The 17,567-nt window shown below is 37.6% G+C and overlaps 1 protein-coding gene across 3 annotated transcripts in view; it reads left to right on the forward strand.

The window, feature by feature from the left end:
- GABRB2 (gamma-aminobutyric acid type A receptor subunit beta2) overlaps positions 1-16,518 on the forward strand; it is a 133,733-nt gene extending 117,215 nt beyond the window's left edge. For 2 of the 3 annotated variants that reach the window (XM_058815194.1, XM_058815196.1), the window contains 3 exons: positions 168-412; positions 12,331-12,381; positions 15,953-16,518. In XM_058815194.1, the coding sequence (XP_058671177.1) occupies positions 168-412; positions 12,331-12,381; positions 15,953-16,300 (644 nt within the window). In that variant the 3' untranslated portion in view covers positions 16,301-16,518. The remainder of the gene's footprint in view (positions 1-167; positions 413-12,330; positions 12,382-15,952) is intronic. The other variant, XM_058815195.1, reaches the window with a different exon arrangement.
- Positions 16,519-17,567: the final 1,049 nt, after the last annotated feature.

The raw sequence follows: 17,567 nt of genomic DNA on the forward strand, positions 1-17,567 counted from the left end.
AAACCTTTCTAGGATTCTGTTAATATGTACAATGGTTAGAGATATCTTTTGTCCACCAGGGGAAAAAAAGTATTTTTCAACTCCATAATTTGAATAATATAAATTGTTATTCTAGAAAATAAATAAAAATTATTTCAATCACTAGATTTCTCAATTCTTTTTTCCAGGAATCACAACTGTGCTCACAATGACAACAATTAACACCCATCTTCGAGAGACTCTTCCCAAAATTCCCTATGTGAAAGCCATTGATATGTACCTTATGGGATGTTTTGTCTTCGTTTTCATGGCTCTGCTGGAGTATGCATTGGTCAACTACATCTTCTTTGGCAGGGGACCTCAGCGTCAAAAGAAAGCAGCAGAAAAAGCTGCCAGTGCCAACAATGAGAAGTTGAGAATGGATGTCAATAAGGTAAACTGTAATGGGGACACATTTTTAGCATTTTCCCAGGAAGACAGGCTCTCACTTGTGTCAGACAGTGCTTTAAAATGAAATTTCTTGTAGAAAAAGAGTGGAGTGGAATTGTGATGACCTTGTCTTAGCTCTGCAGAGCAGTGTGCTTAGGCACCCCAGCAATGAATGCTGCCCTCCAGCCTGGGAGGCTGAATGTCTTGTTTCTAAAGCATGCAGTCAGCGAAGTTTTACTGAGAGATGTTTTCTTAGTCAGAATGTAGACTTGAATATGTACAACCTGTTTCCAGAGGAATAAATCCAAAATGATGGCTGTATATTCTAGTAAGAGCTGTATGGAACATTGGAACTAAAATCTAAATTTAACCTGCTTTCATAAATCTTTCAGATGATCTGGATAAGAAATATTTGCCACAGAAGTGTTTAAAGTTTGAGAATTTTGCATATTTTCAATGTCTAATGGGCCAGAATACTATTGAATAAATGGGGAGCTTCTCAGAAATAAACCATCAATGTGCTGTGTACTTAATTTTGAATCTCAAAGTGGCCCCCTAGGGATGGAGAATTGAGGCAGAAAAGGTATTTGCCAAGATACACACTTCTGGGAAAAGTATCCATTATGCTTAATGAAAATGGGGCACTTAACATAAAGCACTTGTAATTTATCACTTTGACCATTTTGGAAGGAGTTTCACATGGTGGCAAATCTGTGCTGAATGCAAAAATATTCTCAGTCTAAAATGTGTAAACTTTCACACGCACACGAAGTTGGAAAGTTACATAAGATTGAATTATCTTTGGGGGTTTGGGGGCTTTTTGGAGGGGTAAGAGGTTTGTGGGATTTTCTTTTGTCAGGGGAAACTCTTTGAGTTGTAAATCATGACAGTCGAATGAGAAAAAAAAATCAAAGTTGAATTCTTAAAAAAAAAATCTGTATTAGAGAAAAAGCAAGGGATTATTTGTCAATTGGAAACTTAAGTTTCATACAGCTCTAATACTGAAATTTCTAATGTTTGTTCAGAACCTCTACACACATAGTGGGTCTGCAGACAGAAGAACTTTTTATTCCAAAAATCCATCACATATTGATAGCACAAAATCGTTTTACAGGTTATAGTTTGTAGTCTTTTAAGAAGGAGAGTTATATCATCATGGTTCATAGCTCATCCTTTTTTTTTTTTTCTTTTTGACTGGAGAGAAATTCATATTTTAATGAATGAAGGCATACTCATAATGATGAATTTAATTTTGATGTTATATTACCATATATCACCTTTTAGCATTATAAAGTTCATGAAGACACTGTAACACATTTTTATTTCTATTGGTGATTTTTCAGCAATGAAAAAAATCTGTGAGTTTTTATTTAAACTCTTAGGGTTTTTTTCTCTTTTTTTAGATTAAATTTCACTTTTAAGGTGCTATAAACTACCCTGTAAGTAATTTTGTAAGATTAAACTTGTATTTACCTGAAGTCTTTCCTCTGACATCAGTGGAAATTTAAGATCCATAGGTGTCAGACTGCCATCAATAGCTGAGGTATATTTTTGTACGCTTTGCTTCACTTGTGGTGTTTTAAACATTCTTTTTCATACAATAGACCTTTCAGCTGTGTAACAGAATAGCCAAAGCCCAGTGGCAAATTGCTGATCATGAAGCAGAATTTGAAAGCATAGCTGGTGTGTTAATCCAATTCACTAGACAGAGTAATTTCAATAACTGTTGCAGAGCTCTACCAGCTTACTGGATTGACACAAGATATGCTGTGGAACGCAAGGAAGAATTTTACATTATTTGTATTTTTTTCATAGTGAGCCTTTCAGTTAATGCTCTAGGCCAGCATGGCTAAGAGTCTCTGTCAGTTCTGCTCTGGTACCCAGATCCACTCTGATCTGGTAATCAGGTCTGCAATCCTTTAAGCAATAGGCAGGGAATCAAACAGGAGAGGATCAGAGAACTTGTCCTGCTGCACAGACTGCTCTGGGGAGAAGGAAAGGAGCTGACAGCTGTTCATGTTGTTTGACCAGCAGCGAGAAAACATATTAATATTTAATGGACCCGAATATTTTATCTATTAAAGGGAGACAAATATTATGTAATTATTTTCATTGAAAAGAATCAAAAAGGGGTCCAAACTGCTGAAATTAGTTCAGAAACAGTTTTTTCGCAAAAATCAACATATTTTAGAAATGGGATCACGCAAACACTCCATCTTTAACTAGGCTCCAATAGGGAAGGACTGATTTTACAAGGTATGAGTTTTCTTTTGTGATATGAGAAGATTCCTGTTGAATCACTTTGTGCAATATTATGAATTCATAAGAATCAGATACTATACAGGAGAAGATTGATGCCATGAGGAATAAACCTCAAAATATAAGGATGAAAACTTCTACACAAAACTTCTGTTGCTGCATTCAGCATTGACACTGTAAAAGAAGTGGATAAATAGTTATTGGAACTGCTATTTGTGGTGCAGTATCTCTGCTTATACTTTAGAGACCAGAAAATCTGTAATGGTTTTCTTGCAATTCCAACACTCTTATTTAGTAACAATCTCATAAAACTCTCAATCAACCGAATGTGGTGAGAGGAGAAGTGCTGACTGGTCCTCTCATCCACAATTCTGCTTGCAAAATCAAAGGAGAAGTTAATTCATGCTCCCTTTATGCTGTTGCGTTCTCTTCCATGGACAGATCCAGGGTGGACACAGGCATTGGTAATCTCTCTGGTTTTGCTTGGTGTTATTCAGAAGATATTAGGGAGCCTACAACACTGTGTGCAAGGGAAGCTTTATTTCCATGGCTGTGGTATCTGCTGAATCCATTTTAATCTCTTGGAGATTTGGTGACTCAGGTGTCATTGTTTTTTCCATTTGAGTGAACTTCATCAGGCTGGCTGCAGAGCTTCCCCAGGGTTATTCCAGATGAAACTGTGGCCACATCTTTCTTTAAATTTCACATCATATTCTTATCGTGTGCAAAATCTGGTAGTTTGGGGTTTCTTCTTTCTTTTTTTTTTTTTAAGTCCTGGAATAGTTTGAGTCGGAAGGGACCTTTAAAGGTCACCTACTCCAACCTCATTTTAATGAGCAGGGCCATTTTCAGCTAGATCAGGTTGCTTAGGGCGCCATCCAATGTGACCTTGGATCCCTGTTTCCAGGGATGGGGCATCCACCACCTCTCTGGGCAACCTCTTCTGTTTCATCACTCTCATTTAAGAAAAGTTCTTCCATATATCTAGTCTGAATCATCACAGAAGATATACTCCATTTTCAAAGATTGTTGATCCTGTTTGTGGTAATGGAAGGGTAGGGAAGGAATTGGGCCTGTATCTTGATTTGCTTCTTGGATACTGTAATCTGAGTAATAAAATCATGTAGAAATTTAAAAAACATAAAACTCAGACTGAGTTACCAGCAGATAGATTGCCACAGACTTGTTAAATCATATAGGACTTACTTGATTTTCTTTGCAGTGAGTTCAGATAAAAATGGCTGTATCATCATTTCACTCTTGAAACTTCTCAAACTGCATTTAGCAGTTTGTTCCTTTAGTCTAACTCATCATCTTTTGCCTTGTCAAGACTAGTTGTTCTTTCTGTAAACAATCTATTGCTGCTTGTAGGTAAATCACTGCCTTTCTTCTTACTCTAGAAGAGTACTTACTCCTTCGTTTATTTGAGATAGCATTCACATCATTTCCTCACCTCTCTTTTCAAGTTTTTCTTCTTATGTCTTGAAATGCCTTTCTTGCCTTGGAGGTCTCAAGTTTCTTAGTCTGTTCTGTTCTGATTGGCAAAGTACTGCAAGTGTACATAAGGATAGGTACACTGGGAGTGTCCTATGTCTGCTTGAGGACCTAGCATGTCATAAAGTATGATATATATTCTGTAAGCCACTGTTATGTCTTCTTATTCTGTGAACTTTTGTGTTTGAGAATGTTGATGGTCATCAGTGTCCTTTTGGTCCTTTGCATTTCATGAATCTTTATGCTAATGTTGTCTGTGCTTCTTCAAGATGATTAAGATACATTAAAATACAGGGCCAAATTCCTGCCTCTGACTTCCCAATCTTGTGCACCTGTCTTCCTGTGGGTAATTATACATTCATCTGGGATATGTTATCCCTTCTATTTTAAAATAATGTACCAAAGGCTTTACTGAAATCCATAAATCATATCTCATACAAATGGTCCAGAAAGATTTGGTCTAGAAGCCTCTGTGACCCTGTTTTTCTTTCCATTGTGATTTTTTTTTCTTGTTTCCTTTTGGGATAGAAGGGGACTAGGGGAGGGGAAACAAGCCACTGTCATAAATTTTTTCACATTTTCTCCCAGTGAAGTTTGGCTTTGTCTCCAAGAAGATGACTCACCTTACCACAATTCCAGTGTAGAGCCTGGTACAGCTGCAAATGATTTCTTAGGCAGACCCCCAGCCATTTTAATAAGTTGCATTTCTGTTATGAGAGCTCAGATAATGAGTTTCTTGGTGCTTTCTCAGAGCTGATTTATTCCTCTTAAATTTTTTCCAGAATCTAGGAGCCAGTTATTTTTGGTTAATTTTTAAATATACTCTTAATTTGTTGTTTCTAATAATTTTACCTTGGATATTTCCATCTTGGAACTCTGATTTAGATGGGCTTGCTGATGCTGACCATTGTGATGAGTCTGATATATCTTCTAGACATGTGCTTTTGATCACCTGCCAAGTTCTATATTTTCCATATGTTTTCCTGTGTTACTAAATTTCCTGTCAGCCAGCTGCATAAGCTGCTGATTTGTCTATTGGATTCTACTGCTGTTTTTTCTACAGTTGTTCATCTGACCCATTTGATCCAAACTACTATGTACATGAACTGACTACTCTTGAGACGTAAGTAGGGTAAAAATGCTTTTCAATATCAATGAAATCTATATTTGTTATTCTGGATAGATCAGAAAACCTTCATTAGAGTGGTAAAACCAGGACTGTCACTTTAAAGACCATGGTAAATGAAAGGCTGACTCTTCTTCCTCTGTAAAGAAGTGCTTCTTGCCATCTGGATGTTTGACAAGAGTGATTCCCATGGAACAGCAGCTCTGTGCCATCCTCTTCCACAGCAGCAGAGGCAGCAGAGATGATACTCACTGTGAGTATTGGGAGCACTTCCTACAGGAAGACTCTCATTAAAGGAAGAGCTACAGATCTGTCTCTTGAAGGAGGTCCTGGTCAGTCTCTTCAATATCATGTTGTTGCCTCGCTAGGACATGACCCACAAACAGGATATGATACTTCCTTTTTTTAACTCGGATATCAAACCTTACAGAGGCATTACCACATAATGATTTAGTGCACCATTCTTCCATTTCTACTCCTTCTAATTCTTACTGATATGTCATTCAGGTAGTGTTTAAGTTATTTCTATGTTATTTAATTTTTTTCTTTATAGTTCAATCATCTAGGTTTATAAGAGTTAGCAAATTAACATTGCTTATATAGAATTTCTTAGCTATGTTCTTTCAAATAACTTTATTTGCTACTTCACAGAAGCAGCATTACGTTTTGCATAATGTAAAATACATGTAAATACATCATTAAATGTGGTTTTGGATTGCATGCAGTTGCAGTAATGACTAAAGTCTATATGCTTCCAACTTTGCTTAAAGCACAGAGAATGCTCCAATGCACAGGCAATATACCTGAAGTATATGATAACATAAGTCACATAAATAAAACTACCTTTAATTTTGCAATCATACTTGGTTATTGTGAGCAGTAACACAGCAATTTCCCTCTGGGAAAGAAGGGAAAAATGTCAGCGTATTATGCAATGCTTTGTAAAACTGTTTATGCAGATTTATTCAGTCATTTTCTGTAAATAAATGTGAAGTGACATTGCTAACCTCTGCATGTTTAGATAAGGTTCCTTTTTAAACATACTGAGTGTATTTTTAAAACAATGAGTAATTCTTTACTCAGACCTCTTTCTATTACATAAGGTAATAGAAAGTCAGCACACCTGAAAGGGACAGTGCTTTGCTGCTCATAGTGCAAACCATGAACAAGGGAAGCTGTCAGACTACTGGCATTTTTCCATCCAAAATTTGGGTGCCAAGAACATGGAATGTCAATATGACAATGACTTTAAACACATCTTAATAGATTTGAATACAATAGAAGTGTTCTCAAAAAGTTAATGAAGGGCTTAGGAGGGTAAGAGGGTTTAAACAAATAAGGTATCTTTGCAATTCATTGCCCTCCTGGCCCACTGTTGTTATATCTGGATTAGCACAGGGGTGCTAGAGGAGGTGAGATGGCAAACCAATGACAAATAGAAACTTAACCTGCCCTCAGAAACACTTGGTAACTTTCTTCCCCTTCAGGTTGTCTCAGCTGCTATTTTTTTCCCTACAGCTTTTTGACTAAGGAAAGGAGTCTGACTGAGTTTAGCTGGATTAGTTTAGTAGTTCTCCTCAGATCTTTCAGTCTAAGGGAGCTCCATTGCATTATCAGAGCTTTGAGAGAAATAAGAGCATGCAATCACCTGTTTCACAAGTGATTACATCTAATTATTTCAACTACACTGGTAGGCTAAAGATGGAGTGGCAGTTTGTAATCTAGCAAGGAAATGGGGCTCCCACAGCATCCTCCTTCCCCAGATGCCCACTTTCAGATTCACTGTCTAATGTATGGGGGTTCTTGGAGCAGGGACTCTGAAAACTGTCTAGTCCATTGTGCCAAAGTGTCCTCTGTTCCAGCAGCACACTTGGAAATGGCACAGTCAGTTCAGGTGCTGCTGTGCTACCTGACATTTCCCATGACAGCTTCCAAACTTCTTTTCACCACTTTACTAGAGAATAACTGGAAGAGCCTTGTATTTTTTTTTAATCTGTCATATCCATAGATGTCTCTAGAAAAGGATGTGTGAATTAGATGAAGGAGTGTGTTAACCTGAGCCAAAGGGAATGCTCTGATCTGTACCTGTGCCTTTTTGCAGTTTGTGATGGCTTTCAGTGCTCTGCAAACAGACCAGGTCACTCTCCTCAATTTTCAGGCTGTGGTGTGAAGATGCATTAGCAGGGCTGTAGGCCTGAGATAATAGACCTTGCTCCAAAGCAGTGCTCCAAAACAATTAGGCTTGGCTAATGCCTTTATTTCCCCACTGATTTGCTGCTGGCTTGCCACTGGCCTTTTCAGTTCATAGCAATATTTGTTCATTTCTATCTGAAGAAATCATATAATGCATCTTCAGGGAGAAGAAACTATTGCAAAGGTATCTAAAACCAGTCAGTACTTATTACACAGAATGGCACTTTATACCCTAAGGACTAGAGGTACTTCTATTATAAAACATGAGTAAGCATATATAACATCTAAGTGTATATAACATTACAAGATGTAAAAGCTTTTGGTAAAAAGCGGATTTTTAAACTGGTCATATGCACAGACTCAGTTAATAAACTGAACAGGATATTAAAACACTAAGGCAACAGGAAGTTCTTAAAATTTCAGTCTCAAATCCTTACTGCTCTATATTGCAGGAGCTAATGCTGCCACTGTCCAGATGTCAGTGAATTCATCCCCTTTCTTTCTCTCCAAGGAGAGTTTTCCTCTTGTTTGCAGTACAGGTAAAGCTGCACAAGGACTGATTGTTGATCCAGGATCAGAAGGTATTCTTTCCACAGTAGTTTATTGAAGGCCATGTAACAAAGTAGGCATGGATGATAAAACCTTGCCTTTTCTCCTAAATTTCCATTCATGCATTCTCAGGGAACAAGTTGCACATGAAACAGTCAGCAATGCACAGGGTGTCTGGCCAGCCTCTGCAGGTTTTATCAGACCAGAGCTTGGATAGGAGTGAAATTTGAGGAGGTTCCAGTTTTGGCTCACAGCACTTTGCAGAAGCAGTCAGAAGGTGATTTTCCACGATCTGTGCTGGTATTCCACATGACATCTGAATAAAGGTCAAGGCAGCTGCGTGAGGCTTTTTTCCCCAGTTGCACTCCTTTGAATGCCATATTTAATTAATGTAAGACCAAAGCCTGTGCACTTGTTTAAAACACATTCTCCTCTTTACTTTTGTACTGCATCTACAGCCTGTGACCCCAAGCAGAACACAACTTTTAGTTCATAAAAGAATCCCTTAGTGCAGTTTAGGTCATTAGATCAAGTTGTGAAGAAATAAGACACAAAAAAAGACAAATTATTGTCTTAAATAATTACAGTGAAGTACCTGCAGTCCAGAAGGTGTGTCTGGCTAGGGAAATTTAGTGAATTGATTTCCTGAAATGCAACACATTTTACTTTAGTCAGATTTGGGTTTTTTTCTTTATTTTAAAGCAGAAGACTTTTCATTTTAATATTGTCAGGACTAGTCCTCTGAGCCTTGCAGTATTTACAGCTGTGGAACTGTCTCTGTTTCAGGCTTCTTAATCAGCAATGAACTGATCATATGAAATATTTTTCTGTATCTTTTTTAATTTGGACATTTGTTGTAAAATGTCAGAAATTAATCTTTTTTTTCTTTGTAACAAAATCTTCTCAGTGATTTTCCCATAGAAAGATCTCAGGAATTTTCTTTTAGTTTTGTTGTTGTTGTTGAATTAGTTGCAGTTTCTCTCCAGAGTTTTATCCTTGGACCTCTTGCTGTCTCTGAACATGTTTGTCTTTGGCCTGGGCCCAAGAATTATGTGTTCCCCAAAACCACAAGCCTGAATCTGTTGACAAGTGAGTATATCATGGTCAGACGGATGGAGCTGGTAGACTGCCATTCAGCCCACCCACTCTCATGACAAGGATGTGCTGTGCAGTTCTTTGCACATTATATTTGGCTTCAAACAAGAAAAATAACATCTTTAGTATATTTTGCAGACGCTGTTCTAGAGGAACAACTTAAAAACCTCATTTTTACCATCTATTTCATATTTCAAAACCATAGCTATATCCAAATTATACCCTTGAAATTTTGAAAGTTGTGGTGATAATTGTGTGTTTGATGCATTTTTTTAATATCTTTCACAACACTTTTTTATATAACCAATTTTGCTCTGTTTCTGTAGTAGATTTTTGATGCTAGATGTACCTGCTAAATTGTGTTTTGTAAGACACCATAATGGGAGACTTATGATTGTTATAAAGGCTTGATGAAAATTTGATTTTGTCACAGATGGAAGTGAGCAGCTTGAGATGCAGGTTCTTGCTGATGTGTTCTTCATTTATATTATCTTCAAGAAAATTAATTATATTCTCTTAAATGGGATGATATTTTTAAAAAGAAATAACAATAACTTAATCAGAGTAGTATTGCTAAAAATCTGGACTGCCCAACGCCTTGGTTTTTGTGAAACAGGATTTAAGCTGTTGTTAATTGCTACCCCACACATCTTCTTCCCAGATCACCTTCCTCTGCTTCCTCCTAAATGTCTCAATAGTAAAAAAATTGTTGCTGAAAATTGTATTTGAGAAGACATTGATATAAACTTCAAGCTTATTGGATTCTGTGCAGAGGTTTGAACAAGCTCATATTTCATGGGCTTTTTTCAAATGTCATCAAAGCAAAGATGCTTTAGCCTCTCACATTTCATCTGGGCACTCATTCTTCAGTGCCTTAAGTACAGAATGCCATGTTTAAGTAATGCATACTAACAGGAATTTATATTTTCAACCATTTCTCCAGAATCCTGCAATACTTGCAACTAAGTTATTGGTGGGTTACTAAAGATAATTATCAAGAAGTCACATATACCAGAAGGTAAAAATAGATGTCTAGAAATTGATTTGCAGTTATTTAGAGCAATGTTAAAACTCCATGTTCAGATCTTGTATTTTTCCCTCACCTCCTTTTTTTCTTTAACTCTTACAGATTTCTTGCAGGGTCAGGGTGTGCTTAGATATTTATTTGAAAGGTCAAGAACCTGAAGAAAATCCTTCTGTAAAATTTGCAGACTTTCTCTGAAATTTCTCAGCTGAAACCATGTGAAGCAACCTGAAACTATAAGACTTCCCCATTAGTGTCGTCTATTTGCACTCTTTACAGCCTGACCCAGATTTTATGTATATAAAAATGCATGCCTGGTTTCGTATACAGTAACTGAGTTTTGGACAGACAATGGAAATGCAGTGTTTGTTGCATTGTTAAAGACATTGTTTCACATATGGGTATTTTAAAATATTAGGCATTTGCGTCTTATAAGTTTCTATAGCTTTATCTCAGCAGACTGGCTTATCAAGTCAAAAATACCACTATAACTTTAGGCAGGTGCCTTTTGAAAATCATTCATTGTTTTTTCACCCAGAGTGACCCCAGCAGCAGCTTGCACAGAGCTGTCCACCTCCCACACGTTGCCTGTGTAGTCAGGGCTGTCCCCAGAGCTCAGGGGTTCCCTTCCATACGTCAAACCTTGCTGATGAGGTGAAGATCCCTATTACAGGTAAAGTGCACATCATACTTTCATCTGGTCTGTATAGAGCCCCTGTGCCTAGTCAGAAATAGAATATTACTGGTTTTCCAAGCAAACCTCAGCTTTTAAGAGTTGGGAAACTGTGATACATAGTAAGGTTTTCATCCATAACAAATTAAATTATATGTCTATATATGTCATATAAGTCTTCATTGAGAAAGGGATCTTTGTCTTAATTTCTTAGGAATATCACTTCACAGGATGTATAACTGCTATATTTCAGGTTTTAATCTTTGTAATAGACTGGGTACTAGTTTAGACTCCATGGTTTAGCTCACCAGATTTTGTTTTAATCTAATGGCAGTTCTACTTAATAAAAAGTAAGTTTTCAATTTGCAACTGTTTTGTTTGAAAGAGTTTTTTTATCAGGAATTCTCTTCCCACTGTCTATTTTATACACAGTTTCTGAGCCAGTCTACCGTAAAATGCAGTTCCTGCCTGTCATTGAAGGTTACAGGTGAAAATGAACAGTGTATGAGAAAGGAGAAATGTCAATGTTGTATCTTTTCAATTCATCAGTATAAATTTCTCTTGTACAATAAAGATGTGTTTGGCAGAGCAGCAGACCCTAATCACCAAGGAATTGATTTACTGAAAGTTAATAATTTCAGAGGTCTGGTCATCCTTGGAGGATTCCTAATGAATGTGTGTGGGAGTTGTAATTTTCTTGTATTTAACTGTTGCTAATGTATTATTGTAAGAGGAATTCCTCAAGAAAGCCATCATTTTGGAGTTCTAGGTAATAGGAAGAATATATAATGGTAACAATTCTATGCTTTCCTCTGTTCCCTTTGTTTGAGACCATCAAAAAAGTCATGGCCGCTTTCAAAGCTCCAGAGTCAGCTTTTCTTCTGTTTGACCTGGACCTGTAAATGAATCATTTGCATAATCTCTTTTGTCATTCACATTTAAGATTTATTTATAAAAACCCCAGTGTCTTGCATGGTTGCTTAGCTCTGGTCATTTCTCCTCCACTTCTGCCTTCACCTTTTATTTCCATAGTACTTGCTGCTGCTTTTTCTTCATCTTCATCCTCCCTTCCTTTCTCGTCCTGGGAATTTCTCCATTAAGTTTGAACTCTCCTGTTCACCATAAAGAGTCTAGTTCTATGGTTGAACAATCCTTCAGCACCAAGAGATCTTTTTAACCTTCCTCCACCTCCTTTTGAAACCACTTTTACACTTACTTTCCCCCCAGAATAATTTTAATAATTGTTTTCATATCATCATATCTTCCTTGGTCAAATGACCAGTTGGAAAAAATACATTTACATCACAACATTATGTTACCTTGAGGAGCACAGCAAGGCAGTAATAGCACCTCTGAAGCCAGAATGTACCCATGCTAATTGTTGGCTTAGAGGTCCCTATATATTTTAATTACTTGTCCTACTATTATACTACAGTGCTTTAATTTTAAATGAAAGATAACAGCTGCCTTATCTCTAAGGAAACTGGTCTTGATTTTATTAACTTACAGGACAGAAGAATAATTGGCACATATCATTGTCCAGAAATGTATTCAACAAAGGTATCTTTCATTGTTTTCTAATGTTTTTATCCTCAGAGACATAAAATTCAGGTCTTGACCGGTTATGGTCATTAAAGATCCCATGGCACTTTTTTATAGCGTGGTCATCTCAACCCCAGGCACCTGGGCAAATATCAATTTGTGTAACTGTTCTGCTTACCCAACATTCCCCACCACCACTCACCCACCCCATAGTTTTAATTGGCTACGACATTCTCCATTTCCTCGACTAAAACAAAGTGTGTTGTTCTGCACTGTCAGTCACCACATTTCACCTCAGAGGTGATTGGGCTTCACTGGGAAGTGAAGTGGTTCTTCTTTCTAAAGCTTGTAAAGCGCTTTGGGATCCTTTTGAATGGGTGCTGCTGTTTACAGTAAATGTAGATCACTGTCATTCTATCTCAGGCGTCACTTTGTTACAAAAGCATGTTTTAATTAGAGCTGGGCGAATCTACTTGGTGAAAAAAACAGTCCCAGCTCTCTCTGATTTGACAGGGAACCTTTTGGCAAAAGTTGAAGAGTTAGATCCCTTCCCTTCCCTTCCCTTCCCTTCCCTTCCCTTCCCTTCCCTTCCCTTCCCTTCCCTTCCCTTCCCTTCCCTTCCCTTCCCTTCCCTTCCCTTCCCTTCCCTTCCCTTCCCTTCCCTTCCCTTCCCTTCCCTTCCCAAGATATCATGAGAAAATGCATATATTCTTATGGTCAGTTCATTATTCCAGATGCAGGAGGGTCAAATTAGTGGTCAAGAAGCAGCTGAGCTTTGTGGTGTTTTCCTGGGTATTGTAACACTTGAAGGTTCGCCCATCTCTAATATTTACTGTATTTTGCATTATTTCTTCTGAAATAGTCTTAGAATTCTGAAAAATGTTGTGCTTCATCTCTGATATGAGTGTGATATGTACAGAAGAAGACATTTTTCCCTAGAAGATAGTTTAGAATATTGCTTAATGTTTTTTTCTGCCCAGCTTCACTAATCTTACTAACTGCTTCCAAGATTATAGACATCTGCAGCATTTTGCTGCATTGAGGAAAAAAGTTGACTGGAGTGACATCATGCTGCTAAAACATGTTTGTGTCTAACTCTGGCAGACTAAAATAGCCTTTCTTGCATGTGTGCTGCATAGAATGTATGCAAATACGTAAAGAGCACTCAAATTTCTAATATCATTGCAGATCAGAAGGATAAAATGGTTAAAGTAGATTCATCTTAAGAAGATTTAAGATGTGAAAAAATTTTTGGCACTAAAATATTTTCAAAAATAGTATCCTAGAATGCACAACATTGAGGTGAAAATAACCCAGGCTCTGGGCTAAAGGGTAAACCCATTACATTAGTGGATGTTACATCCAACTTCCCCTGATGTCACGGGAACTAAAACTTCTTTTCTTGAGGTTATATGAAAATAAAGAAAATGTAGTTTCCAAATGGCTTTGCACCCCTCATGTAGTAAACTTACCTCTTGTGATTTTAGACATTTTGGGACCAATGAATGCCAAGTACCTGTAATTAATTGTTTTATTTTTAGGATCCTGAGAGTCCTATGATTGGCCTGAGATCTAATAACAAAAATGAGTCCCCTTTCGTTTTACCCCAAAAATCAGAAAAGAATTTTCCAAATAAATACACTCATTAGAAAATAATGTTTTAAATCCATCTTGAGAAGTTTCATAGATCTGTTTGAAAGCATTTGCAGATATTTGTTGTTGTTGGAATTACAATGGCAGAATACTACTATTACTTGTCCAATGCAGATGAGAACTGATTTTGATGGCCTTCCTGGATAGAAGCACTGCTCTCTCACTATTTTCAATATCATGTTACAGAGCTCTTAAAGGAATTTCTCTTAAGTTCCAGCTCAACTTTCACATTTTTCCAGTGCTTTTCCAGTAAAGATTGATTTCCCACACTATGAATTTCGTAAATATCATGTGGCTCTTATGAAAAGCTAACAGAAAAGAAAGATTTTGTCTTTTTCACATTGAGTCATGACATTTGATTTATGAATAAAATATAATGAAACTAGAGGGGTGCAAACTCACACAGATCGGGGAGAAAAAAGAGAGGGAAATTTGTCATCTCAGCAACAGTAGGTTTTCTGCATCACTTGAACAGATGTAATCACTCAAATGACAGTGTTTCAGTAGGTCCAAAGTACCTTTGTGAGTGACTTCTCAGTTCAGAACACTGGGCAGAGGGTGCTTTTGGTTTAAACCCAGTTCTCTCATCTTGCCATGGTAAATATTACACAGGGGGTTCAATAATGATAAACACAGTCTGCATTGGGCAGTGCAGGGTGGTACAGGCTGCTGACAGCTAGTTTCTAAATATTACAGAATATGCTAATACCCAGTTATTGTTTAGAAATCCACAAAGGTCACAGTTTTTGCACTTTGAGTAATAATCATAGAATATATTCTGTACATGAAAAATGAATAATGTGGCTGAGTTATTCTTAAAGGAGCTCTGGGATAGTTTTTTCTCTTAATTGGCCTGGAGTGTATCTGCACTACCATCACTAATTCAATGTAATTAATTAGCTTCTCATTAGCTATTATTGTTTTTAAGAACTTTTAGTTAATTATAATCTGTTATCATACAATTCAAAATACATGCTTAAAGAAAAGGCTGAGAAGAATTAGAACTTCCCTGAATAACTTTTATTTGTTTTCTATAAATGGATTCTTTTTAAAATCTACTTCCACACTCCAGATCTTCTCCAGATTGCCTAAGAGTAGAACTGAGTTCCTTATCTTTGAAATCCTCTTGATTGTCTGAGGGGTTTCTCTACAATATTACTTTATTTTTTTTTTTTCACTGAATTGCTTTAAAAAATGCATAGCGGCTAAATCTACCCATTGAAACAACTGTTCAATGTACATTTGATGTGATTACATTCTGCATATCTTTCCCTTGCTTGAAATTGCAGATCTCTGCTATTACAGCAGCATGCTATTACAGCATGCGTTGTATTGAAGAAATTTATTAGTTCTGGGGGATGGAGTTTCCACAAAGCTATAGCCAGACTATGCCAGTGCCTTTCCCCAAGTAACCAGCACTCCTGTTTGGAATATGGGGGCCTAAAATGTGCATTCTCTTGTGCAGTGCTCTGTACCTCATTCACAGAGGCAGAGAGACCACGTGAATAATGGCAGTTTATGTCAGAGCCAAAGCTTTCATTTGAAAGAGGAAAAACCAAAACAAAGCAGATCTTTTCCCATTTGATTTCCTTCCAAAACCCCTGAAAATTCCAATATTTGCCCCAGATATCCTACTCAATGACAGAATGCCATTCAGGACCTGAGTGTGTTCTCTGTTCCCAGGTATTGCTTGTGCTTGCTGAGCATCGGGTCCAGGGAAATAGCATTTATTGCTTTATACTATACTGGCCTTATTTCTCCTTGAGGTCACAAATAAATGATAATAAATATAATCCCAGCTATGCTTAGAATCCTTCAGGCTGACGTCCAATCAATTAGCAATGCTAGATACGGCCCTTACCAGCATGGCTTCATTTTGCAGCTGACCGGGCTTCCTTTCCTTCCTTCTAAATCCACCTCCTTATTTTTTTTACAGATGGACCCACACGAAAACATCTTGTTGAGCACGCTGGAGATTAAAAACGAGATGGCTGCCTCGGAGGCTGTGATGGGGCTTGGGGACCCTAGGAGCACAATGCTGGCCTACGACACCTCGAGCATCCAGTACCGCAAGGCCGGCCTGCCCCGGCACAGCTTCGGGCGCAACGCGCTGGAGCGGCACGTGGCACAGAAGAAGAGCCGGCTACGGAGGCGCGCGTCGCAGCTGAAAATCACCATCCCTGACTTGACTGATGTCAATGCCATAGATCGATGGTCCCGCATCTTCTTCCCCGTGGTTTTTTCCTTCTTCAACATCGTCTATTGGCTTTACTATGTGAACTAAGAAACAAAGCCACGCAGGAAGAAAGAACTGGATTTTCTCTTCGAATCTGTTGTACAGCCAAAAGTGGGACTTGGAAAAATTCTATTCAGGACAAAAAGTTATTTTAAAACACCTTAGTTGCTGGCCCACTCTATGGTCTGTTTTTATAATGTTTTGGTTGTATCTGCTAAACCATATATCTGTTAAGTTGCAGTATGGACATATCCCCTTATCAAAATATAAGTGCATTTTGAGTGTAAAGGCAAATTGCGTTTTGAAAATCACTTCTGTCTCATTGTCCCTCACTCTTTTTTTTTTTTTTTTTCTTCCCAATGGCCATTTGAGTTTAGTGGCACAAATTATAGAGCAGCATTTGAGAAACAAGTTTTAATTTCAACAGCAGTACATGCCATTCTAGGGAAAGTGCATATCCAAGGCATGCATATACACTAAAAGAGTGTACTAAGTTATCATGCTTATGAAACACATACACTTTACTTTTTAAATGTGTAAACTTGAAAACAAGTAGTGCCTATCATCTTTCCAAGATGATGATGGTCAGAGGTTTCCCAACCATATTCAGGTATTTCCTTTTATTTATTGAAAGAACTGAACCTTTGACTGATAATATTGGGGTTGGGCGTTTGCACAGAAGCTGAAGCAAGAAGCGCTAGTTTGTATTTTAAAGAAAGAACATATGCTCAGTCACAGTGACTGTGTTTGGGATCAGTAGAGGAATGTAGGGACAGTATAAAAATGCATCAGCACTGAAAGGGTAAATGCTGTTGGGTTGTGTTGAGGAAAGGGAATCTGTCCAAAGTGCCAAAATTGATTGCCCAAATAGTAATTCTGTAGATGGCTGAAGGAAGCCAGTGGTGCCCTGCCTTTCTCCTGGGCAGGGAGAGTGAGAGAGCAATTACAAAGTGCAGGAGCAGGGGAGACAGGAGGCAACATATACATAAAGGTGTTTGTATATACATATATATATATATATGTGTGTGTATATATATATTTATGTATATACACAGTGCAAGTGAATGTTGTCAGTTGTACACACCTTAGTCTGAAATAGTCATGTGGAGTTGTGTGATTTCTTCCAGGTTTTCATCTTTCCAACATTACACTTCCTGCTGTTGGTTAAAGGTTCTGTACCTCTTTCAGCAGTTGGGATCTGAGCATTTCTATTTCTGTACAAGAGGTACTGACAGGGTGTGTTCTCAGCCTGGATTAGGCAATAACATTTCACTTTTTGTTTTCCTTAATGCACTGTTCTAAAGGAAAGAAATTC

Source organism: Ammospiza caudacuta, chromosome 16 (assembly GCF_027887145.1).
Source record: "Ammospiza caudacuta isolate bAmmCau1 chromosome 16, bAmmCau1.pri, whole genome shotgun sequence".
Classification (NCBI taxonomy): Eukaryota; Metazoa; Chordata; class Aves; order Passeriformes; family Passerellidae; genus Ammospiza; species Ammospiza caudacuta.